General features: G+C 42.9%; 1 protein-coding gene across 1 annotated transcript in view; it reads left to right on the forward strand.

Annotated features, from left to right (window-relative positions):
* Positions 1 to 26115, forward strand: part of Ppat (phosphoribosyl pyrophosphate amidotransferase) — a 31842-nt gene that overhangs the window by 3626 nt on the left and 2101 nt on the right. Inside the window, exons 2-10 of the mRNA XM_004665385.2 lie at positions 13648 to 13714; positions 14575 to 14781; positions 15767 to 15879; positions 15976 to 16121; positions 17123 to 17195; positions 19520 to 19671; positions 20097 to 20224; positions 23496 to 23717; positions 24877 to 24997. Coding sequence (XP_004665442.1) covers positions 13648 to 13714; positions 14575 to 14781; positions 15767 to 15879; positions 15976 to 16121; positions 17123 to 17195; positions 19520 to 19671; positions 20097 to 20224; positions 23496 to 23717; positions 24877 to 24997 — 1229 coding nt within the window. The remainder of the gene's footprint in view (positions 1 to 13647; positions 13715 to 14574; positions 14782 to 15766; positions 15880 to 15975; positions 16122 to 17122; positions 17196 to 19519; positions 19672 to 20096; positions 20225 to 23495; positions 23718 to 24876; positions 24998 to 26115) is intronic.

Raw genomic sequence — 26115 nt, forward strand, 5'->3', positions numbered from 1 at the left:
AGGTCTTACTCTAGCCCAGGCTGACCTGGAATTCACTCTGTAGTCTCAGGGTAGACTTGAACTCAGGGCAGTCTTCCTACCTCTGCCTCTTGAGTGCTGGAATTAAAGGTGTGTGCCACCACACCCAGCAGCCCTGAAAATATATTTTTTTTATTGACAACTTCCATAATTGTAAACAATATCCCATGGTAATTCCCTCCCTCCCCCTCACCTTCCCCTTTGAACCTCCACTCTCCATCACATCCCCTCCCCCTCTCAATCAGTCTCTTTTATTTTGATGTCATGATCTTCTGAAAATATTTTTAAAATTGTATTTGTATTGAATATGTACAACTGTTTTCTTGTTAATATCCATTAATACAGTATAACAACTATTTCATAGCAATCGCATTGTACGAAGTATTATACGTAATCTAGTATACAGGAGGACGTGTGTAGATTATATGTAAATTATGCCTCTTTATAATAAGAGTCTTAGGGGGCTGGAGAGGGCTTAGTGGTTAAGCGCTTGCCTGTGAAGCCTAAGGACCCCAGTTCGAGGCTCGATTCCCCAGGACCCATGTAAGCCAGATGCACAAAGGGGTGCACGCGTCTGGAGTTTGCAGTGGCTGGAAGGCCTGGCGTGCCCATTCTCCCACCACCCCCCCCCCCCCCGTCACTCTCAAATAAATAAACAACAACAAAAATTTTAAAAAAAGAGTCTTGGGCATCTGCATATTTGGGTATCCATGGGCATGTCGGAGGCAGTGTCCTGGAACCAGTTACCCTGTAGAACAGCTGTACTGTGTGTTTTCTTTTATATTACATATTGTTATATTACCTTTTTTATTACCTACAGGCCTCATTTTCCTTTTTTGGATTTTCGAGGTAGGGTTTTGCTGTAGCCCAAGCTTACCTGGAATTCACTGCGTAGTCTTATGGTGGCCTCTAACTCATGGCAATCCTCCTACCTCTGTCTCTCGAGTGCTGGGATTAAAGGCCTGTGCCACAACCTGGCTTCTTTTTTTTTTTTTTTTAGACAGGGTCTCCCTCTAGTCTTGGCTGGTCTGAAATTCACCATGGAGCTTGGGGGCCTGAAATGTGCCATGTACCTCCAGCTGGCCTCCACCTCATGGCAAGCCTCCTTTGGTCACCCAGGTGCTGAGATGACAGGCCCCAGCTGCTGCGCCCACCCCCTTTTAAATAGAGAGGGAAGGGGGGAGGGAGAGAATGAGAATGAATGGTTACAGCAGGGCCTCCGGCTGCTGCAAATAAACTCCAGATGCATGTGCCACTTTGTGCATCTGGCCATGGGACCTGGAGAATTGAGCCTGGGGTCGGCTTTGCAGGCATGCGCCTTAACTGCTACGCCATCTCTCCAGACCCAGCTCACTATTTTTAATATGGAACATTATTTATGAGTTTTCCTTTTACATAACTATCTTATAGTAACAATCACTGCAAGTATAATTTAAAGACCTGTGATCATTGTGCAGTTATCTAATCAGGGCATCCACTTGCTTTCAGTGTTATTTTCACTATGAAGTCATTTCTCAGCATTCTCTATCTCAGACTGTTCACAAACAGTATATTTAGTCTACTCTGGGGGACAGGACTAAATATCTCGGTTATTGAGGGAAAAGCAACCAAATGTTTTACAGTATGAAATGAGAACCTGGAGTTTCTCAGCCTCTTACCATCTTCATTTGCTTTTCTCTTGATGCTTAAAGTTCCTTGACTTTTGCACTGACCTTCATATAATTCTTAAACAGAAATATGGAAGCCGGGCATGGTGGCTCACGCCTTGAGTTCGAGGCTACCCTGAGACTACATAGTGAATTCCAGGTCAGCCTGGGCCAGAGTGAAACCCTACCTTGAAAAACAAAAACAAACAAACAAAATGGGACAAGAATCAGTATGTGATAATTTATATGTTAGTTTAATAATTTTTATAGTTGTTGAACATGTGGTAATAGTGTCCAGATTTTATTTTTAGGTCCTTTTTTTTTTTCTTGGCAAGTTAAAATGGAAAGAGGAAAGTTTGTGGAATCCTGAGATAGGGAGGTAGAGAGAGAGTGGGTGCACCAGGGCCTCCAGCCACTACAAATGAACTCCAGATGCATGTGCCGCTTTGTGCATCTGGCTTATACATAGGTACTGGGGAATTGAACCTGGGTTCTTAGGCTTTGCAAGCAATAGCTTAAGTGCTAAGCCATCTCTCCAGCCTCTCCCCTCACTCTTAAGGTAAAACTGTTCATGTATTAATTTTTTATATTTAGTACATTGTTTCCAGTCTCTACTCAGAGCTGTATTTGTCTTCTGGTAATTTCCTCAGATATTTCTTTGTTTCTTGTGGCCTTTTTAAGAATTTGCTTAATGTTTTTATCAGACCGTATGTGCATCAGCGCTCTGACCTCATTGCCAGCCTTTGTGTCATTCCTTTTTACAGGTTGCATTTGGTTTCTAGTATCTTCTAAAGGCATAGGATGCCTACAAATCAACGCGATTTGCAGTTATTCCAACCAATAGATAATTCTAGTATTTGAATATCATTCGTGTAAAACATCTGGACCAGCATAAAGCACCAAAAATTGCAGTAATGGCAGAATCCCCATTAAAATTTTATCATAGTTCCATTTTCAGTCACTATTAGGATCAAAAAATGTTTTCACAGGCTGGAGAGATGGCTTAGTGGTTAAGGCCCTTGCCTGCGAAGCCAAAGGTCCCAGGTTCGACTCCCCAGGACCCACATAAGTCAAATGCACAGATGGCACATGTGTCTGGAGTTGTGGCTAGATGGTGTCCCATATTTTCTCTCTCTCTCAAATTAAAAAAAAAAATTAATGCTTTTGGTTTTTCGAGCTAGCTCAGGCTGACCTGGAATTTACTATGAAGTCTCAGGGTGGCCTCGAACCAATCTAAAAATAAGGTGGGGCTGGAGAGTTGGTTTAGCGGTTAAGGCATTTGCCTACAAAGCCAAAAGATCCTGGTTTGATTCTCTAGGACCCATGTAAGCCAGATGCTCAAGGGAGCGCATGCACCCGGGGTTTGTTGGCAGTGGTTGGAGGCACTGGCACACCCATTCTCTCCCTCCCTTTCTCTCTCTGCCTCTTTCTCTCAAATAAATAAAGAAGTTTCCAAGATCAGGTGTGACACATGCCTTTAATCCCAGCCCTCAGGAGGCAGAGGTAGGAGGATCGCCATGATTTCAAGGCCACCCTGAGACGACATAGTAAAATCCAGGTCAGTCTGGACTAGAGTGAAACCCTACCTCGAAAAAAATAAAAATAAGGTGGACTGCTCCTTGATATTTGAACTGCTTTCAGTCTGTAGGTTATCTTCATTAAATTTTTGTAACTATAAAAACTCACGGGCTGGAGAGATGGCTTAGCGGTTAAGCGCTTGCCTGTGAAGCCTAAGGACCCCGGTTCGAGGCTCGGTTCCCCAGGACCCACGTTAGCCAGATGCACAAGGGGGCGCACGCGTCTGGAGTTCGTTTGCAGTGGCTGGTAGCCCTGGCATGCCCATTCTCTCTCTCTCTCTCTCTCTCTCTCTCTCTCTCTCTCTCTGCCTCGTTCTCTGTCTGTTACTCTCAAATAAATAAATAAAAATAAACAAAAAAATTAAAAAAAAAACTCACATTATTTAAGGCTGGAGAGATGGTGTGGTGGTTAAAGGCGCTTGCTTGCAGAGCCTGACTGTCCTGGTACAATTCCCCAGTGCCCATGTAGAGCCAGATGCACAGAACGGTGCAAGTTAGGTGTAATGAGGTATCACTTGGGGCAATACACAATAGAGAGCTACCTTATAGCTACTTAAATAGCGCACATATGAGACTGTAAGGATTAAAAAGGACACTTAGAATTCAACAGCTTGGACGCCGTGATACTTTGTGGGGCTGTGGTTGCCCACATCTTCTAAGGTTGTCTGCCCATGCCAGAAAAGAGGCTAGCAGTTTAGATTTAAACCTTTGCAAAAGCTCTTAATCTGTTATTCCAGTTAAAGACTATGCTGAAAAACAGCGCAGGCAGAATTCCATCCTCCAAATTGTAACCTTGAGGCCAAGAGTATTTGCTATCTTAAAACAGATGTGAAAACAGCCACGGTGGATTTATCTGTTAAAGTCTTGGAAGTCTTGTTTTAAAGTTTGCAACACTGTGAGCTGGGCTTGGGGATGCAACTGCACTTTCAGGCGCAGTTTGGTAACATATTTTATTGTTGCATTTCAGCCCTTGACAAAGAGCTGTTTTGTTCTCATTTGATCCTCATTGTCACTTACACTGGTCCTTACTGCAATTCATGTGCAGGAAGATGAGTGGCCGTAGCAGTTTGCTTGTAGAGACATTCTAGTCTGTTCGTCCAGACTACTAATCATCCAGGGTTTGAGGTGGGTGAAATCATCCAGACAGTGTGTAAATGGGCTAAGGAACTGCTGGCCTTAGCCTGGTAAATATACCCTGGATTTATTCTGCTTTTCCATGACATGGATGAGATGTTTGCAAGTCAGTGGTTTATAACCTGGGAGAAACACTACCATAAACACACGTGTTGATTTTCTTGGTTGAAGTCTAGTTTAATAAATTGTTAGCCCAGGCTTTTGAAGAAAAGTAGCCATTCTTTCCCATCTATGGAAAACTTAGTCCCGGCATTCAGGATGTTGAGGTAGGAGGATCACTCTGAATTTGTGTCCAGCCTGGGGCCACACAGTTCCAGGTCAGGGACAGGATAAAGAATTCTCTCTCTCTCTCTCTCTCTCTCTCTCTTTTTTTTTTTCTGACCTGGAATTCACTATGTAGTCTCAGGGTGGCCTTGAACTCATGGCGATCCTCTTACCCCTACCTCCTGAGGGCTGGGATTAAAGGCTCTTTAAGAGATACTGAAAACAGTATGGTAGTTCCTTACAAAAATTAAAGAGAAGGGGCTGGAGAGCTGGCTCAGTGGTTAAGGTGCTTGCCTGCAAAGCCTAGCAACCAGGGTACACTACCCACGTAAAGCCAGATGCACAAAGTGGCCCATGCATCTGGAGTTGGGTTGCATTGGCTAGAGGCCTGTTATGCCCATTCTCTCTGTCTCTGCTTGCAAATAAGTAAAATTTTTAAAAAATTAAAGAGAAATTACAATATGGTCTAACAGTTTGTTCTGTATACCAAAAGAGTTGAAAGTAGGAACTCTGGTATTTGTGTATGTGCTATTCATAGCAACATTATTCAAAATAGCCAAAAGGTAGAAACAACCTTCAAACCATTGGCCATTGAATAAATATGCAAAGTGATCAGACTGGTGATAACCACGTAAGTGAACCTAGATGGTGTTATTCTAAGTGAAATAAATCAGACACGAAAGGATAAGTAACTTTGTGGTTCTGTCTACATAAGTACCCCTGTTCCTGAAAAGAGAAAATAGAACAACTGTTAACCCCAGTGTAAGGAAGGTGAAGATGGGGAGCTACTCTTCAGTGGATACAGATGTTTCAGTTTGAGATGGTGAAAATTTTCTGGAGCTACAGAACTGAAGTGATTGCCTGACAGTGTGAATGTCTTAATACCACTAATTACCTAAAAACAGGTAGGAATAGAGTGAGACCTTACCTCAAAAACAAACAAAAAAAAAAATAGGAAGGTAGTTTCACAGTGTTATGTATTTTTTCCCACAATGGGGAAAACAATATGTGGAAACAAATGTCCATGAAGAATGAATGAAAAAAAAAATACCATATCCATAAAATGGAATTTTATTCAATGATAAGAAAGTTGTAATGCTGGTACTTTTCCAACATGGATGAGACTTGAAAACGTGGTGCTAAGTAAAAGAAACCAGACATAGCATTCATGACATTTCCAGAATAAGCAAGGCCCTAGTTCTCCACGGACTGTAAGTAACTGTCAAACAGCTAAATGTCTATTAATGGATATAGTTTCTTTAGCAGCTGATCAGAATGTTCTAAAATTAGGAGTCTGAGAGATGGCTCAGCAGTTGAAAGGTGCTTGTTTGCAAAACCTGCGGACTCAGGTTCATTTCTTCAGCCATCCATGTGAACCCGATGCACCCAGTGTCTGGTATTTGTTGGCAGCGGCAAGAAAGAGGCCCTGGCATACCTTCCTAAGTAGGCCTGACTCCTCTCCTCCTCCAAGTCAGGATTGACCTGTAACTGCCCTTTGCCAGAAAGTTGTGGGTTAATCCCAAGGCAGTGTCTTGGTGCTCCAGCTCATACAAATGGCAGCTGTTACTAAAGATAAGATCGTCAAACATAAATTTATTTTTTAAAAAAATTATTTTATTTAAGCTGGGTGTGGTGGCACATATCTTTAATCCCAGCCCTCGGGAGGATCGCTGTGAGTTCGAGGCCACCTGAAACTACATAGTGAATTCCAGATCAGTCTGAGCTAGAGTGAGACCCTACCTTGAAAAAAAATTTTTATATTTATGTATTTGAGAAAAAGAGAGAGAGAATGGGGGCTCCGTGTAGCCACTGCAAATGAACTCCAGATCCATGTGCCACCCCCTTGTGCATCTGGTTTACAGGGGTACTGGGGAATCAAACCTGGGTCCTTTGACTTTGCAGTCAAGTGCCCTAACCACTAAACCATCTCTCCAGCCCCATAAATTTCTTTTTAAGCAGAGTCCTTTTACTTCTGGTGACTGGTTTCCTGATTCCGTTTATCCTTTCTTGCCTAGGTTTCAGATCGGGAGAAGAAAATACATTTATTTTTGACTCAGAAGAATTAAGTAATTTTCGCAGACCATTTCATTTTATATAATGTAACAGACTAGTAGACTGAGTGTTCCGCGATATTTATTAGTGATTGATGCTTTTTATATTGCGTTAGTCATGTGTTTAACAGTGATAACCTATTAGAATTAGGGGCTGGAGAGATGGCTCAGTGGTTAAGGGCACTTGTTTGTAAAGCTTGACAACCCAGGTTAGGTAACCCAGTGCCCATGAAAAGCCAGATACACACAGTGGTACATGTGTCTAGAGTTCATTTATAGAGAGAAGGCCCTGGCGGACCCCTCCTCTCTCTGCTTGCAAATACATTATAAATAAGAATATTAGGTCTGCATCGTAATAGGAGGAAAAGATGACGTCAAAATAAGAGACTGATTGAGAGAGGGTAGGGATATCATGGAGTGGAGTAGCAAAGGGGAAAGTGGGGGGAAGGGGGCTACCATGGGTTCTTGTCTATAATTATGGAAGTTGTCAATAAAAAAATATTTTAAAAAAGAATATTAGTCTGTTGTGGTGGTGCACTTGGGAGGCCGAGGTAGGAATTCAAAGCCACCCTGAGACTACAGAGTGAATTCTAGGTCAGCATGGGCTTGAGTGAGACTCTACCTCAAAAAAAAAAAAAAAAAAATTAGAGGTTGGAGAAGATGGCTTAGCAATTAAGGCGCTTGCCTGCAAAGCTGAAGGACCCCGGTTTGATTCCCTAGGACCCACATAAGGCAGATGCACAAGGGGGCGCATGCGTCTGAAGTTTGTTTGCAGTGGCTGGAGGCCATGGGGCACCCATTCTCTCCCCCCATCTTTCTTTCTCAAATAAATAAAAACAAAATAAATAATATATTTTAAAAGTTTTATTAGAAGCCAGGCTGAGGGCATACACTTTTAATCCCAGCACTCGCGAGGCAGAGATAGGAGGATTGCTGTGAGTTTGAGCCTACCCTGAACATAGTGAATTCTAGGTCAGCCGGGCTAGAGTAAGACCCTACCTCAACCCTTCCCCCCAATGTATTTTTTTATTAGAATGAGACTTTTTTGGGGGGGGGGCCTGAGTGCAATCAAATTGGAGTTCACATGTTACTTCTGTCCTCTGCTGGTTGCGTTCTCTGAGCCTGGCAGCCTGCCTGCGGTTCCCAGGCCCGGCCGCAGACTGACTTCCCCAGGAGTTGCGCGAAACTCAGCGTCCTGGGAGCGTCCGCCCCATCCAAAAGGCTGAGCTTCGTCCGCGTCTCCTCTACCAAGTCATTACTGGACTCTGAGCACAGAGCCTGGCCCTGACTCCGCGCACTCTCCCCTCTTAAGGAAATGACACAGTATATAAATGAAAGACGGCCTCATTTATGGTTTAGACCAAAGCTTGCGGAGAGGACGGATTTCAGTCCGTCCACCTTCCTGTATACAAAAAGAGATAAGAACAAAAGCGATGGAAGGTACATGGGTGTTCCTTTTGGTGAACAATGGGCTCTGTCAGGGAGCCTGTTTTTTTTCATCCCCCATGGTATTTCTTAGGGCTCCGTGACGGTATTTTAGTGTTTTTGTTTAAATTTAGGAAGACGAGGATATTCAAGTACAAGAGATGGCTGTGTTTTATTTGTGGGCAATGGGATTAGCAGTAGCTGAACCACATTTTGGATGTTTTCTCTTTTTTTTTTTTTTTTTTTGCAAAAGAGGTGCAATCAAAACCTGAAGTATCTTTTGAGTGTGGTCCATATTTCAAAACCACATCAGACATAAAATTTGTACAGCTGTCTTGATATGTGTTTTCTTTATTTTGGATGTAAAAAGTGATGGCATTTAACCAAGTTTTAAATTCTTGCCTTGGGCAAAATTTGTGTTTTCTTTTCAGCCTTGTTATTTCCTTCTATATTTATCATACATATCCTTACAGTTTCGTAAACTTGTGAAACAAAAGAGAAACAAGAACAGTATTTTCTTTTTACCTTCAGTGGTCTCTGGGGCTGCGCTTGAGCTTGGTCGCCCGGGCACCTGCAGGTGGCTCCTGCCTCAGCATCGCATCCAGATCTTGGAAGAGCTTCATGGTTTTAGAGCGGCTTCCAGGGTTGTTGGCATGTTTTAACTGTCCTGCATTCATATTTGAGATTTTTATGCTTTGCCTGGCACTGTTTCCAATCTCTGTAGACTCCTAGTGATTGTGTAGCCGTTTAGCAATGTAAATAAATATTCCTTTATTTCTCAGTGTTCCCATAAAGTTGCTGTCTTATGTCTCTTTCTGCCCAGATCCTTAGGAAAGCTTTGAACCTCCTCCTCAGTGCGGTGCTCCATATTGAAAGTGACCTGGAAATAATGCGCTATTTCTAGCTGTTCTGTTTCCTGGGAAACCAGAAGGCTGGTTGTCAATAAACTCCTAAAGGCTTGGAAGGATCTAGTTTGACTGGTTCAAGCTGCCTGAGGGAGTAACTTGAGTAACTGCCAAATCAACAGGCTTTGTGGCTAAAGACACTTGGATGTAAATCATTGCTAATCTTACTCATTTTAGTTTGATAGAAAAATTGTCCTGGATGCAAAAGGGAATGAAAACTATTTTTTGGTGCATTTCTTTTCTTATATAATTAACAGTTTTACCATATATGTTGATTTTTATTTATTTATTTTTTGAAAACACGTTGGCTCTCTTTTAAAAAAATTTTTAAAGTTTATTTTATTTATTTGAGAGAAGGAGAGAAATAGGCAGGTAGAGAGAGAGAATGAGAATGAGAGTACCTGGGCTTCCAGCCACTGCAAATGAACTCCAGATGCACGCACTCCCTTGTGCATCTGGTTTATGTGGGTCCTGGGGAATCAAACCTGGATCCTTTGGCTTTGCAGGCAGGTGTCTTAACCGCTAAGCCATCTCCAGCCCAAGTGTTGAATTTTAAAAATTACTTGGAGAACATACTTATGTATCAAAAATATTAAAAAACATTTTAATGGGGTATATAACTACTGTTAAAGAACACATTGTTTCATTAAATAAGTGCTGTCACTGTTCAGTCTTTGTAGGGCATATATTGCTATGCATATATATTTCTTTAATTTTAATTTTTTTATTGACAACTTCCATAATTACAGACAATAAACTATGGTCATCCTCCCTCACTTCTTTCATCTCAGCATTTGGGAGGGCAGAGGCAGCAGGAGCAGGAGTTCAAGGTCATTGTTGGCTGCACAGAGTCTGAGGCATTTAACAATTTGTAATTTTTTTTTTTTCTTTGCAAAGAGAGAGAATGGGTGTGTCAGGGACTCTTACTGCTGCAAATGAACTCCGGATGCATACTCCACTTTGTGCATCTGGCTTTATATGCATACTAGTGAATTGAACTTGGACTGTCAGGCTTTGCAAGCAAGTGCCTTAACCACTGGGCCACCTTTCCAGCCCATCCAGTATGTAATTTTAGGAGTGATTCTCTTTTAACAAATCATATTAAAAGTGTTAAGTTTGTATTAAAAGTGTTGAAGTTTTAAAAAATATATACACATACAGGAGAGGTTTGCTTTTTAAAAAAGATTTATTTTATTTTTATTTATTTGAGAGAGAATGGGCACACCAGGGCCTTCAGCTGCTGCAAATGAACTCCAGGTGCATGTGTACTGGAGAATCAAACCTGGGTCATCAGGCTTTGCAGGCAAACACCTTTAACCACTGAGCCATCTTTCTAGCCTGATTTTTTTTTTTTTTTTTTTTTAATATAGGGTCTCACTGTAGCCCAGACTGACCTGGAATTCATTATGTAGTCTCAGGGTGGCCTCGAACTCATACGGCGATCCTCCTCCCTCTGTCTCTCGAGTGCTCGGATTAAAGGCATGCGCCACCACATGTGGCTTCTGAAGTTTGGTTTTTCTTTCTTCCCTGATCTATGTTCTTTGGAACAGAAATTCACAGTAATGCAGTGTATGCATCGCTTTAGGACTATTAACATTGAGCAGTGGGAACTTGGGTAAACTCCACGATGGTGCAGATTGGCTGAGTCCACCTTGCTACTCTAACCTGCAGCCTGGCTTGGGGCTTTTTTATTTTTCCCTGTCATTACCTAAAATTTGTAATGCAGAAAGACTTTGTTTTAGAAGTACCCACCCTGCTAAATGCAGTGACTGAGAGGCTCTGAGCAGTGAAAGTGGGGCAGTTTAGCTTTGATTTTTTGGGGGGGGATGGTGGTGCCCTTTAGGCACAACTTGGTCAATTTTTTGTTTGTTTGTTTTTTGAGGTAGGGTCTCGCTCTAGCCTAGGCTGAACTGGGAATCACTGTGGAGTCTCAGGGTGGCCTCGAACTCACGGCAATCCTCCTACCTCTGCCTCCTGACTGCTGGGATTAAAGGCGTGCGACACCACGCCCGGCTTCAACCTGGTCATTTTTACAACCCTAAACTCAGAGTTTTCTCATTGGCTGACTCTTTGAGGTGACACGTTCTTTTGTTGCCTAGAACTTACTCCCTTGCATGGTAGCAAGACTGTTCCTGAGCGTGTCCCTCTCTCCCCAGCATTTCATCTCCTGCTCCTTTCAGACCCTTGGGGGCATGAGCGTCATCACATCTATGTTTGGCTGGTGATTAATGATTACCTGTTTCTGGCTCTGGGGCAGATGAAGGGCTCCGGCAAGCAGGTGCCAGCACTGTCTGGTGTCTTTTATCTGTAACCAGGCTTGCGCTGAGTTAGGTATCCTTATGTTTATGCTTTTAACTTATTTTTTAGTTTGGGGGGAGGTCGTATGGGCACTCAGCAGCCTCCTGCCAATACAAATGAACTGTAGATACATGTGCCATTTTGTACACCTGGCTTTATGAGGGCACTGATGGATTGAACCCAGGCTGGCAGGATTTGCAAGAGTCTTTAACTGTTGAACCATATTTTTACTTTTTAAAAATATTTTATATTTATTTGAGAGAGAGAAAAGGGGCAGATGGAGAGAGAATGGGCACGCCAGGGTTTCTGGCAACTGCAGACGGACTGCAGATGCATGGGCCATCTTGTACATCTGGTATTAGATGGATACTGAGGAATCAAACTCCAGTCCTTAGGCTTTGCAGGCAAGCACCTTAACTGCTGAGCCATCTCTCTAGCCCCGTATTCTTATTTGTTTATTTATTTATTTACAAGCAGAGAGAGAAGAGAGACAGACAGACTGGGCACACCAGGGGCTCCAGCTTCTGCAAAGAACTCCAAATGCATGTGCCACCTTTGGCATCTGTCTTACGTGGGTCCTGGGGGAATCGAATCTGGGTCCTTAGGCTTTGTAGGCAAGTGCCTTAACCACTAAGCTATCTCTCTGGGACTCCCATATTCTTATTTTAATACTTTTTAAAAACTTTATTTGGGGCTGGCGTAATGGCTTAACTGTTAAGGTGTTTTCCTGCAAAGCCAAAGGATCTCGGTTCCATTCCCCAGGACCCATGTAAACCAAGAAGCACAAAGTGGCACATGTGTCTGGAGTTTGCATTGGCTGGCAGCCCTGGCACACCCATTCTCTCTTTCTCTATCTACTTCTCTCTCTAAAATAAATAAATTAATTAATTAAAAAAAACTTTTTGATTACTTGAGACAGAGAGACAGAGACAAAAAGAATGGGCATGCCAGGGCTTCCAGCTACTGCAAACGAACTTCAGATGCATGTGCCACCTATGTATCTGGCTCTTGTGGGTCCTGGGGAAATTGAACCTGGGTCTTTTGGCTTTGCAGGCAAGCACGTTAACTGCTAAGCCACCCTCCAGCCCCATATATTCTTCTTCTTATTTTTTTTTCAAGGTAGGGTCTCACTCTAGCCCAGGCTGACCTGGAATTCATGATGTAATCTCAGGGTGGCCTTGAACTCATGGCGATTCTCCTCCCTCTGCCTCCCGAGAGCTGGGATTAAAGGCATGCACCACCACGCTCAGCCTGTTTATTTTTGAAATGAACCACTGTACTTTATTTCTCATAATGGGAAAGTGTGACTTGTTGGTGAGGAATTTTTAAAGCAAGGTTCTTTTTTTTTTCAGATTATAAAATAACTAGTATTTGTTGGTGGAAATTTGGAAAATGCAGAAAAGCCCAAGACAGAACTTGTTTAGATGGTCATGGTGGCGAATACCTGTAATCCCAGCATATCGGAAGTCAAGAGGCAGAAGATGATTGAATTAGAATCTAGCAGATAGAGAGAAAATGGGGAGTTGAACCTGAGTCCTTTGGCTTTGCTGGCGGGTGCCTTAACTGCTCAGCTATCTCTCCAGCCCCTGTTGTTTGTTTGTTTGTTTTGTTTTTTGCTGTAGCCCAGGCTGACCTAGAATTCACTATGTAGGCTCAAGGGTGGCCTGGAATTCACAGTGGTCCTCCTACCTCTGTCTCCTGGGTGCTGGGATTCCAGCTATAGCTAAGTCTTTAGTTGTGGGGGGCGTGTGTGTACACATCCCGCTGAAGCCCTCTTGAGAGGCCATGTGACGTAGAAGTGAGAAGCACAAGTTCTCGAGTTGGCTGGTCTGTGTTCTTGTTCTGATAGTCACACCAGCTCACTGTGACCCTGGGTAGTGACTCGGTGTTCTTTTCATGTCTTTCGTGTGCCTGCCTGTTAAATGAGAATGGCCCTTGCACTGCTTACTTCACTGGGTTCTCGTGAAATCTAGTCTAGAACATTCACATGAATAACGTTCAATGAAACATCCGTTTTCGTTTTGTGGCAGGGTGTTGGTCTAGCACAGGCTACCATGGAAGTCACCGTAGCCCAGGCTCGCCTTGAACTGACAGCAGTGCTCCCGAGTGCTGGCATCAAAGGCGTGAACCACCACGCTCGGCTTATCCGTTAGAACTGGGTGGGTCGCGTCCTCTTGCTGGTCCTCTTGCGCCACGGGGCCTCAGCCGCCTCTCCGTGGGGTGGCTGTGTACCATCTGATGGGTGGAGGAAGGGTGTACTTGCTAGAGTTCTTCAAGCAGCAGACCAGCTGAGCTGATGTAACACTTGCTGCCTTTCTTATTTCCGCAGGGGCCAGGAGAGTGCTGGCATTGTGACAAGTGATGGCAACTCAGACCCAGCATTCAAAGTCCATAAGGTAAGTTCGAACATTCAGAAGTGGTTGACTTTAAAAAGGTCAGTTGGTGGTGATTCGTATTATGGTAGTATATGGGCTGGGCTGAGTGAATTTGCAGTTAGAACTAACTATTCTCACCTGTGTCAGAGGAGGTGCACTGCTTTTCTAGTGATAGTTTGCTAAGATAGACTCGGTCAAACTAGGAGGTCATTTATATAAAGACTTTTTTTTTAAGATGCTTTGATTTTTTTTTTTTTTTTTTTTTTGTTTTCAAGGTAGGGTCTCACTCTAGCTCAGGCTGACCTGGAATTCACTCTGTAGTCTCAGGGTGGCCTCAAACTCAGCGGCGATCCTCTTACCTCTGCCTCCCGAGTGCTGGGATTAAAGGCATGCACCACCACACCCCGCTCGCTGATGCTTTGATTTTTTTAAAATGACAGCTTGAGTTTCTACTTGACAAATATTATTGCTAAGCACCTCTATTCTTAAATGCGGTAATTAAAAGTACCATAAGCCAGGTGTGGTGGCTCACACCTTTAATCCCAGCACTCGGAAGGCAGAGGTAGTAGGATCGCCATGAGTTCGAGGCCACCCTGAGATTACAGAGTGAATTCCAGCTCAGCCCTGACTAGAGTGAGACCCTACTTTGGGTGGGGGGAGGACAAAAGTACCATAAGACTGAAGTCCTTCAACATTGTGACTATCCTCGTCACCACTGCATTGTTTACTTACCGTGGATGATGTCTTGTGAATTTGCCCCCAGCACAGTCAGCAGAATTAGAAGCCCAGAGGAAGTGAGTGAGCTGTCTCACTAGGGTAGCCTGAGTGCAGAGGTTTTATTTTTTTTTCCCTAAGATCCATTTTTACTTCAACTTCTCAAGGGAATGGGGCTTGTAAATCACGTTTTCACTGAAGACAATTTGAAGAAACTGTACGTTTCAAATCTTGGAATTGGGCATACACGGTATGCCACTACCGGAAAGTGTGAGTTAGAAAACTGCCAGCCTTTTGTGGTTGAAACACTTCATGGGAAAATCGCTGTGGCCCACAATGGCGAATTGGTAAATGCTGCTCGATTACGGAAAAAAGTAAGTTGTTTTGTTTTTTTTTAAATTAATTGAGTGAATTTTGCATGTGTAGTATGTATGGTGTGGTGTGTGTGAGAGAGAGATGTGTGTATATGTGGGAGGTAAGCATGCAAGTGCAGAGAGGCCAGAGGAGGAAGTCAAGTATCTCCTTCTAGCCTGTCCCCCCCCCTACCCCCCAGTCCAGAGCTGCAGTTTTACATGAGCCCCTGTGGTTGTCTCCCAGTCTCTCCTGAGCTGGGCTTGTCAGCATGGTTTACATGGGGGCTGGCAAATCAGGCTGACCTAGGTCTGTATGTTTACAAAGTAAGTTCTCTTACCCACAGAGCCATCTCCCCAGCCCATAAGTTGTTCTTTCAATGCCTGTTTTGTGGTTGCGACTAGTTGATGAAAAGAAATTGAAGATCGTGGAAGAAGGCGTTTTCTAACTATTGCCGCCTGTTACCTAAGCTCAGCGAACAGTTGCATCAGAGTTGCCTGGTGAACTTGTTCTGATCCCAGGTTCTTCCACTCCTCAGGTGATCGGGAGCAGGATGCTCTATTGAGTGGCCATTCAGAAGTTGATTTGTGGCTGTTCTCAGAAGCACAGAGAAATTGCTATACTCTCCCCTGTTACTTTAGTCCTTTGTTCAAAGCTTACGTGGTACAGGGAAAAACAAACCGCCTTTGCCTGTTTCTGGACTTAACCCAGCATACATGCGTGCACAAACATGGGATTTGCTTATAACAGCCAGTTTTTAACCAGACACCAACTGTGGGTATTCTGTGATTCAGTTCCTCCTGGATTTAGGATCGGATTGAGTGCTGGCCCTATGGCTGTCCCTCACTTCAGATGCCAACGAAGAGCCCATGCCGCTGGTATTTCCGAACAAAAGGGCCCTTAAATACCGTGCCATCTCAACCCGCCCTGGTCTCTTTCTGTAATGGTAGGCTGTTGGGTGCAGGGTCACGTGGAGCTCTGCTGATGAGACTTCTCTGTCCGTCGTAGCTCCTGCGTCATGGCATTGGTCTTTCCACGAGCTCTGACAGCGAGATGATTACTCAGCTGCTGGCCTATACGCCTCCTCAGGAACAGGATGACACCCCAGATTGGGTAGCAAGGTAACCGTATAACTGCAGTGTGCTTGCGGCTCTGGTCATGAATTTTGCCTTGCCTATGGCTATAGCCGAAGGGATTCATTCTGCTTTCTAATTCAGGATTAAGAACTTAATGAAGGAAGCGCCCACAGCATACTCCCTGCTCATAATGCACAGAGATGTCATTTACGCGGTACGGGACCCCTACGGAGCTCGTCCTCTATGTATCGGGCGTCTCATTCCAGTTTCTGATATAAATGACAAAGGTAATAAATCTCAGGGGGAATTTGATTTTCATAACGCAAGCCCTGAGATCTCTCTCCAGCTCCTCCCGTGTGTGTGTGTGTGTGTGTGTGTGTGTGTGTGTGTGTGTGTGTGTTTAGAGGGCAGATGCATGCACTCTTGTCTGGACAGAGGCCAGAGGACAACTTCGGGGATCTTTCTCTGTCTCTGCATTGCTTCCTTGAGACCGAATCTCTCGTTGAACCTGGAGCTGCTGTTTGCAGTAAGCTTTGGCAATTTTGCCTCTGCATATCACAGGACCGGGGTTACAGGCATGAGTGGCTACACCCGACTTTAACGTGTGTGCTGGGGGTTGAACTCAGGTCCTTATGCCGGTGTGGCAAGTGCCTACTGAGCCATCTACTTAGCCCTCTATTTTCTTTCTTAACCATTTATTTATTTGAGAGAGAGAGAGAAAAAAAAAAAACGGCACACCAGGGCCTCCAGCCACTGCAAACAAACTCCAGACGCGTGTGCCCCCTTGTGCATCTGGTTTATGTAGGTCCTGGGGAATGGAGCCTCGAACTGGGATCCTTAGGCTTCACAGGCAAGTGCTTAACCACTGAGCTATCTCTCTAGCCCCACCCTCTGTTTTCCTTTATGAGCCCTGAAATCTTTAGGTATAGGAAGCTTATGTATAAGAAAGGATAGGCAAACAATTTAAAAAATAAGGTCAGTTTTTAAAGAACATTTACTTGAACAAAATGCAAAATAGAAAAACCCAACAAAAACTCCTAGAGGGCTAGGAGATGGCTCAGTGGTTAAAGATGCTTGTTTGTAAAGCCTGGTGGACTGGGGATCAATTTCCTATCACCCACATAAAGCCAGGTGCAAAAAGTTTCACAAGCATTTGGCATTTGTTTGACTCAGCAAGAGGCCCTGCCATCCCCATAGACACATACACTAGGCTGTAAATGAATAAGTAAATAAGGCAATAAAAACAAATTTCTTAACTCTGTTAATTGAATTATCTTGTTATTAACAGAGAAAAAAACATCAGAAACAGAAGGATGGGTGGTATCTTCAGAATCTTGTAGCTTTTTATCTATTGGTGCAAGGTAAGTTGTTATCTCTTTGTTCATGTTATTTTTTTCTACATTGATAAGAATTTTACAATTTGTTTGGTAAAAATGTCTTTAATCTAGTGTTCAAAAGCTGAGGCAGGAGTATCATAAGTCTATGAATAGTGACAACCTTTTGAAAGAAGGAAAAAGGAGAAAGAAAGAAGGAAAGAGGAAGGATGGAGGGAGGGAGGGAAACTTTATCGTTCAGGTGTAGTGACACATACTTACGGGTCTGTACTACCTAATGGGGAAACTGAAGCATAAGGATCACTTGAGCTCAGCAGTTTAGACTCAGTTTCAGTAAATCTGTGTTCTAAAATGAGAGCAAATAAAATTTTAAAAAAATGGGCTGGAGGGATGGCTTAGCAGTTGAGGTGCTTGCGTGCAAAGCCAAAGGACCCAGGTTCGATTCCCCAGGACCCACATTAGCCAGATGCACAAGGTGTTGCATGCATCTGGAGTTTGTTTGCGGTATTGTATAGCCAACAATAAAGAGAAGTATAAAACAGTAATTATAAATTAGTAAACATCCAATAAAAAAGCTCTTGTTTTCCTCTCTCTTATATAATACAAGCAGCGTACTTTGGGGATTATTCATTCAGAGCCATCATTTGCCTTAGTTACACTTCCACATAAGACAAGTTTTAGCTTGTGTTTTTGGAATGAAAATGTATATGGATACTAGTAAACAACTCTAATATTGTGACTCAGGTGTTAAAAATATGTATGCCATGTTCTATGACAATAGCTCCTATAATAGCATCTCGTGATGTTCCCCAAGTAAAACTATAAGACATCTTCCTCCTCTGTAGTGCTCTTGTATAAATCAGGCAAACTGTACAAAGGCTTCCTTTTGAAAATATGTCTTCTCTTATATCTGAAGTATTTCAGTTCATCAATCATTTTCTTGCAAATAAAATTGAAAATATTAGTCCACAAGGTGTTACATACCCTGTTCATATCAAAAGGTTAGTTATGGACAAGTGGCACTCAGTTTCCTATTGTCACTGTGACATGGTTGTTTGTCCCTGATCTGATGACACCTTCTCCTGCTCCATTCTCCAGCCACTGGGATTCACTGTCCAACAAACAATTTTTTGTTTTGTTTGTTTTTCGAGGTAGGGTCTCACTCTAGCTCAGGGTGACCTGGAATTCACTATGTAGTCTCAGGGTGGCCTCAAACTCATGGCAATCCTCCTACCTCTGCCTCCTGAGTGCTGGGATTAAAGGCATGCACCACCACGCCCGGCTAACAAACGATTTTTTTGATTTCCTGAGTGATTTGATAGGCAGAGGTTGACTTGTGTCAATACCTCTGGCATATTTACTTTGGTTTGTAACCGAAGCTTGTTCTGGATCCATTCCCACAAGGCAAGCTGGAAAACTGCACCTATCACCCAAGCCTGAAAATACTGGAAGTAGCCAGTATTTCTTTTCATCTCCAAAGACTTGCCTCCAAGTCTTTTACTATATCCAAGAGAAAAACCATTTCCATGTGGTCCGTAACGTAGGTGTATGGAATGATTCTATTGTCGTGCTACAAAAAAAAATTTTTTTTTAAGTATTTTTCTTGGCTGGGTATGGTTGCATACACCTTTAGTCCCAGCACTTGGGAGGCTGAGGTAGGAGGATCGCTGTGAGTTTGAGACCAGCCTGTGACTACATAGTGAGTTCCAGGTCAGCCTGGGCTAGAGACTCTCTGGGGAAAAAAAACAAAAACAAAAAACACCATTTTTTGTCAGCAGTTGCTCTCAGACATTTACAGAAGAGCCTGCTTACTTTTCTAACTCAAAAAGAGTAACTTTTCTTCTCTTTTCTTTCCCCTTGGATGCTGGTGGAATCCAAAGCATGCTTGCTCTGACGCTCTGCACCTGTCCACCTTCATATTCCTTGCCCCAAGCCCCTGATCTGGAAACCCCCTTCTCTTGCTTGGGGGACCCTCCTCCTCTCTCAGGAGCCCTTACTTATCTTATTGTTATTATCTTTTTTTTCCCCTGACGCAGGGTGTTGCTCTGGCCCAGGCTGACCAGACCTGACCTGGAATTCACTATGTCGTCTCAGGGTGGCCTCGAACTCATGGTGATCCTCCTACCTCTGTCTCCTGAGTGCTGGAATTAAAGGTGTGCACCACCATGCCTGGCTAGGAGTCCTTTTTCATATTAGCCTTAATAAAGTCTGTTTTGCTCTCCTCCAAAGTAAGGTCTTTTTTCCCCCCCTCTTGGCTATTTTTTTAAATTGGTGTATATTCTTTGTACAAAGTTTGAGGTTTCATAAAAAGTCTTCTATCTTTAACATTAATTTCCAACTTGTTTTCCAAGGTATTACCGGGAAGTCTTGCCTGGGGAGATTGTGGAGATATCCAGGCATAGTGTCCGAACACTTGATATAATACCCAGGTCTGATGGAAACCCAATGGCTTTTTGTATCTTTGAATATGTTTATTTTGCAAGACCAGATAGCATGTTTGAAGGTAAGCCAATTTCTTTTCTTGAGCTATTCAGGTAAATCTTTCATTTATCTCACTGAAACATGGTAGTTTTGGTCCATAGGCTTATCTGGCTCTTGAAAGACACATACCTGTGTGTGCATGCGTGTGTGTGTGTGTGTGTGTGTATGTACACGTTGTATACACAAAAATCTCAAGGTCTTCCCTTCTTTTCAACTGTTAGATTTTGTTTTTCTTTTAGGAGTAAGAAATGTGATTTTCAAATATATACTAATGTCATCGCTTAAAATACCACACAGTTGAAATTTTCCAGTTTGTGTTTTTCAACTTTATTGTTTCTATGTGCATTACTTTCCCTTTTCTAGCTAATGTGTAGAATTCTAGCACTTGCTTTTTAGAATAGGAAGATTATGTTGAGTAAAAATGGTTTTCTTTTCCAAATGCACTAGAGCAAATGGTTTATACAGTAAGATACCGCTGTGGTCAGCAGCTGGCCAGAGAAGCCCCTGTGGACGCTGATTTGGTCAGCACTGTTCCCGAATCTGCCACCCCTGCTGCTCTTGGTTATGCAGGAAAGGTACTTTCTCTTCATTATATATTAATTGTTTATTTGAGAGAGAGAGAGAGGAAGAGGCTGGGGGAGGGGGCAGCACACCAGGGCCTCCAGACACATGCGCCCCTGCGCCTTTGGCTTACCTGGCAAACACCTTAACTGCTGAGCCATCTCTCCAGCCTCTTTTCTCTTCATGAACATTCAATGAAATGTTGGACATGGTGGTACGCACCTTTAATCCCAGCACTTGGGAGGCAGAGGTGGGAAGATCTGAGTTCAAGGCCAGTCTGAGACTACATAGTAAATTCCAGGTTACCATGGGCTCGAGTGCGACACTACCTCCCTACCTTGAAAACCAAAAAAAAAAAAAAAAGAATTGCCTATCCAGGGGACAGCATTTTGTAGAGAGAAGGGAAGGTTAGAGGTCTAATGGTTCTTTGCAAAACTTTCTAGCCTTTTCTTTCATTCAGTGGTAATGGTGCTCTTAGTACAGACCACAGAAACTTCACACAAAGACTAGGATCTCAGCCTTGTATTTTTGTTTTGTTTTCCTTTTTTATTTTGAGGCAGGCTGACCTGGAACTTATTCTGTAGCCCAGGCAGGCTTTGAACCCACCAACATCACTGCCACCTCAGCAGCCGTAAGTGTTGGGACTAAAGGCATAGGCCACCATACAAGGCTTATTTATTGATTTTAATTAATTTAGCTTACAAAGAAATGAGTTTCATGACAGCATTTGCATATGTATATAATTGTACTTTGTTCTGCTCATCTCCCCTTTATGACCTTTCCTCTCCTGGTCTTTCTACTTTCATGATTTAAACACACACACACATTTAAATATGGACTCTACAAATGAGAGAAAACATGAGGTATTTTGCCATTTTCATTCTGGCTTGTTTCACTTAGCATAATGGTCTCCCACTCCATGTACTTTGCTGCAAATGTCAAACTTTCTAAAAAAGTTTTTTTCTTTATTTGAAAGCAGGGGAGGGGAGAGGGGGTCGGGTAATGAATATGAATGGGCTTGCCAGGGCTTCTAGCCACTGCAGACAAACTGTAGATACATGCACCACTTTGTGCATCTAGCTTTATGCAGAAACCTTAACCTTGAGCCATCTCTGCAACCCATCTTTTTCTTTAAATCTCTTTTTAAAAAAATATTTTTGAGAGAAAGAGGCAGAGAGAGAGAGAGAGAGAAAGCAAGTGCCAGGGCCTCTAGCCACTGCAAATGAACTCCAGGCGCAGGTGTCCCCTTGTGCAAGTGGCTTATATGGGCCCTGGAGAATCGAACTGGGATCCTTTGGCTTTGCAGGCAGATGCCTAACCAACAAGCCATCTCTTCAGTCCCCCAATCTTTTTCTTTATAATTACCTTTTTTTTTTTTCTAGACAGGGCCTCTTAATTAACTTTTTCTTGACAATCTCCATACATTATAGACGTTACACCGTGATCATATTGTCTTATACTACTAATCTAATAAAACATCTTTCTTATGTAAGACTTAGCAACTGAGATCTACCAAATTTATTATAAATGTTCTTGTATAGTTTTTGATCTCCTGTAAATATTTGTTGTGTTGTACCGAACATTTTAAAATACCATACAATAGCCGGCTGATCCCAGCACTCAGAGGTAGGAGGATACCTTGAGTTCTAAGCCACCCTGAGATTACATAGTGAATTCCAGGTTAGTCTGGGCTAGAGCAAGACACTACCTTGAAAACAAACAAACAAACAAATAGTAACATAAAATAGACTGAGGGAAGCCGGGCATGGTGGTGCACGCCTTTAATCCCAGCATTCGGGAGGTAGAGGTAAAAGGATTATTGAGTTCAAGGCCACCCTGAGACTCCATAGTGAATTCCAGGTCAGGAGCCTGGGCTAGAGTGAGACCCTACCTCGAAAAACAAAAACAACAACAACAAAAAAAAAAATTCGGGGAGAAAATTTATTTACTTATTGTGGTTTTTTAAGGTAGGGTTTCACTCTAGCCCAGGCTGACCTGGAATTCACTATGGAGTCTCAGGGTGGCCTTGAACTCATGGCAACCCTCCTACCTCTGCCTCCCGAGTGCTGGGATTAAAGGCTTGAGCCACCACCACACCCAGCAAAGGAGAAAATTTAAAATTTCTTAAACTTTCCCAACTCCTAACTAGTTAATTACGCAATAAAGTAACTAAGTTTGTTGTTTTATTTGCTTATAATTTCCAACTTCTCTTTTTAGTGAAGTTGCCTATAAATAGCACAAAGGTCCAAAGAGACAAAATGGACTTTCTAGTGGTTCTAAAGTCCAATATTCTAGGTGTGGTGGTGGTATACGCCTTTAATCCCAGCATTCGGAAGGCATAGGTAGGAGAATCGCCATGGGTTCAAGGTCAGCCTGGGCTCGAGTGAGACCCTACCTTGAAAAACAAACAAAAGCTCAGTGTGTCTCTTTCAAATACCAAGCCTGGGGGTAGATAGATAGATCAGCGGTCAAGGCTCCTGCCTGCAAAGTCTAATGACCCAGGTTCGATTTTCCAGTACCCACATAAAGCCAGATGCAGAGTTACGCATGTATCTGGAGTTTGTTTATAGTGGCTAAAGGCCCTGGTGTGCCCATTCTGTCCCTCCATCTCTCTCTGCTTGCAAATAAGCAAAATATTAAAGATACGAAGCCTTTTCTTCTTGTTAAAATCATATGTTGGTGGTATAAGTGCAGCTCCTTTTGTCTTTAAATCTCAAGCTAGGCATTCTACTGAGCACGTCTCCAGCCCATAAGTCCTAAGTACTGAGCGTTGTCAGGTGCAGAGAGAGCGTGTTGTCCTGTGCTTGCTGCTTTCACACTTGGCAAGTATATACCTTTAAGCATAAAACACAGTTCAGGGGCTGGAGAGATTGCTTAGTGGTTAAGCACTTGCCTGTGAAGCCTAAGGATCCCAGTTCAAGGTTCCTTTCCCCAGTACCTACGTAAGTCAGATGCACAAGGGGGCACATGCGTCTAGAGTACTAGGGTTGTAGCCTACTGGTTTTAATTAATTGCTTCTGGCAATATTAAATACTTTCCTGACAGCATTTTATTCTGTTTTGTCTGGTGCTTAAGAGAAAAATGTCCAGAGTGAATTGGTTTTCCAGCAGGGATCTCCTTTATGTAGTGAAGGGAGAATTGTGCTCTGATGGCGGGCAGCCCAGGGGGAGGACAACTCTGAAGTTTCACATGCATGTTTTTGCAGAAGCACAGCCCACAGAAGAAAGCAGGCGCGTGCAGCATTTGCAGGCTGCTCACTGTTTGTGTGTCTCTCTCCCCCGTCAGTGTGGACTTCCGTACGTGGAGGTGCTGTGCAAAAACCGGTACGTGGGAAGAACCTTCATTCAGCCAAACATGAGGCTCAGGCAGCTTGGCGTCGCAAAAAAGTTCGGAGTGTTGTCTGACAACTTCAAAGGCAAAAGAATTGTCCTCATAGACGATTCAATTGTGAGAGGCAACACTATCTCACCCATAATAAAATTGCTCAAAGAATCTGGTGCAAAAGAGGTAAGCAGTGTTACGGCAAAGTGTGCTCTACCAAGAACTTCATACGAGATTGTCTCATTAACTGTAGGAAGTTGGAGGATGTATACTGGATCCTCTTAGACTGTATAATGAAATTAAGAAACCTTTCATGTATGTGTGTCTTTATGATGTATAGAACATGTTTTGATACGTGTGATAGGAATACCTTGCTTTATTTGTACTTCTCTGTATTGACCTTCACAGATACTGTGAGTTTTTTTTTTTTTAATGAACTGAAGGCTTTGTTTTCTGCAATCTTGTAGATTACGTCCATTTTCCTAACAGCATGTGCCTACTTGATGTCTCTGTCAGAGTGTAATGATTCTTGAAAAATGTTAATGTTTTCATGATCTTATTATAATCTCTGATCAGTTATGTTTGATTTGATTATCTTTCCTATAACATGGAAGTTTAAAAGGTAATGTGATACCAATTATAGCTATGTAAATGAACCTGACAGCAAGGGTGGAAAACAATAGACAAAAAAGAAACTTATTATAATTAATAAGGCTTTTATTATGACTTGATAGGTTATATATTTTTTTAATATGGCAAAATGGAAAATAGATAAAAGTATTGTTCAAGTGTAACAACAAAAAATTGAAAATAAGTCAGGTGTGGTAATCCCAGCACTCAGGAGGCTGAGGTAAGAGGATTGCTTTGAGTTAGAGGCCAGCCTGGGACCACAGAGTGAGTGCTAGGTCAGCCTAGGTTAGAGTGAGACACTACCTCCAAAAAAAAAATAATAATAATTAGAAAAGAAAGAGCTGGCCGTGCTGGCACACACCTTTAATCCCAGCGAAGTAGGAGGATCACTGAGTTCAAGGCCACCCTGAGACTGCATAGTGAATTCCATGTCAACCTGAGCTAGAGTGAGACCTATTATGGAAAAATTAAAATTAAAAAAATTAAAGAAATAAAAAGGAAGGATTATGAATGTAAATGAATGGGAATTAGAAGATCTGAAGAAAGAAATCCTTACTAATAGGTGATATCCGGAAGAAGCCACCTACTCAATGAAATAAATTATATAGTTTGCCTTATTATGCATGTTGTTACATATTGCAAAAAATCTGTTGTATGTTTTCAATGAATATTTAATTGTTGTTGCTGTGAATACATGAGATGATTTCTTTCTAAGGTGCACATTCGAGTAGCTTCACCACCAATAAGATACCCATGCTTCATGGGGATAAACATCCCCACAAAAGAAGAGCTTATTGCCAACAAACCAGAATTTGATCATCTTGCAGAATACCTTGGTAGGTATTACGTTTTTTGTAGCTTTTGTTTCTGTTTTTGAAATTTTACTATATTTTAAAAAATATTTATTTATTTATTTGAGAGAGAGACACACAGAGGGAGGGAGAGAATGGGCACACCAGGGCCTCCAGCCACCGCAAATGAACTCCAGATGCACGTGGCCCCTTGTGCATCTGGCTTATGTGGGTCCTGGAGGATCATGCCTCGAACCGGGGTCCCTAGGCTTCACAGGCAAGCGTTTAACCGCTAAGCCATCTCTCTAGCCCAGCCCTTACCCACTTTTTAAAGCAAAGTCAACTAATGGCAACGGAGGTGAAAGCTGTGTTACAAAACTCAAGGTTAATGAGACAGTTAGTTCAGCTCTAATGTTCGCCTCAGTGCTTTGTTGAGCAGGTATCAGTTTCGCTTGAGGTCTGCTAGGACCATGACCTGGGCCTTCCTGCTGTGCCATAGCCACCCCCTATAGGACAACCCTAACCCTCTAAAACAAGTCTATACGAACTCCCCTCCTAGGTTATTGGTGTCAGGTATTGGGTCAGCAAGGAGAGAAGCAACACAGTTGCTCTTCAAACAGAGCTTTTCGTAATGAGTATCTATCTATATCTAGCTTGTTTAGAGTTTAACTGCATCTATACCATGTAAGCCAGTTGCACAAGATGGCACGTGTGTCTGGAGTTTGTTTGCGGTGGCTGGAGGACTCTGGAGCACCCGTTCTTTCTCTGTCTGTCTTTCTCTCTCAAATATTTTAAAAGTCATATTCCATATGTTGATATGTTAGGAGTAATTGTCATACATTAGGCAGATATTGAACACTCCGAACAGTGAGAGTGACAGGCACGAATAGACATGGTTGAATTAGAGAGGAAGGAAGGTCAGGGTGAAGGCAGAGAAGGAAGAAGTGGTTTCCACGCACAGAGAACTGTAGTTATATCAGCTAACGCCTCTGAAAGGTCAAATCCCCAGAAGAAGCAAAAGCTTACCATGAGGCAGAATAACTGCCTCTCCCTCCCCTTAGCAACTGGGGATTGAGTCTAGGGACTCACGCGTGCTAGGCCAGCACTGAGCTACCACCAAGCTATAGTGCCCTGTCCCCATACCTGCCTCCCTCATCCCTTCC

The sequence above is a fragment of the Jaculus jaculus genome, chromosome 11 (assembly GCF_020740685.1).
Source record: "Jaculus jaculus isolate mJacJac1 chromosome 11, mJacJac1.mat.Y.cur, whole genome shotgun sequence".
Lineage (NCBI taxonomy): Eukaryota > Metazoa > Chordata > Mammalia > Rodentia > Dipodidae > Jaculus > Jaculus jaculus.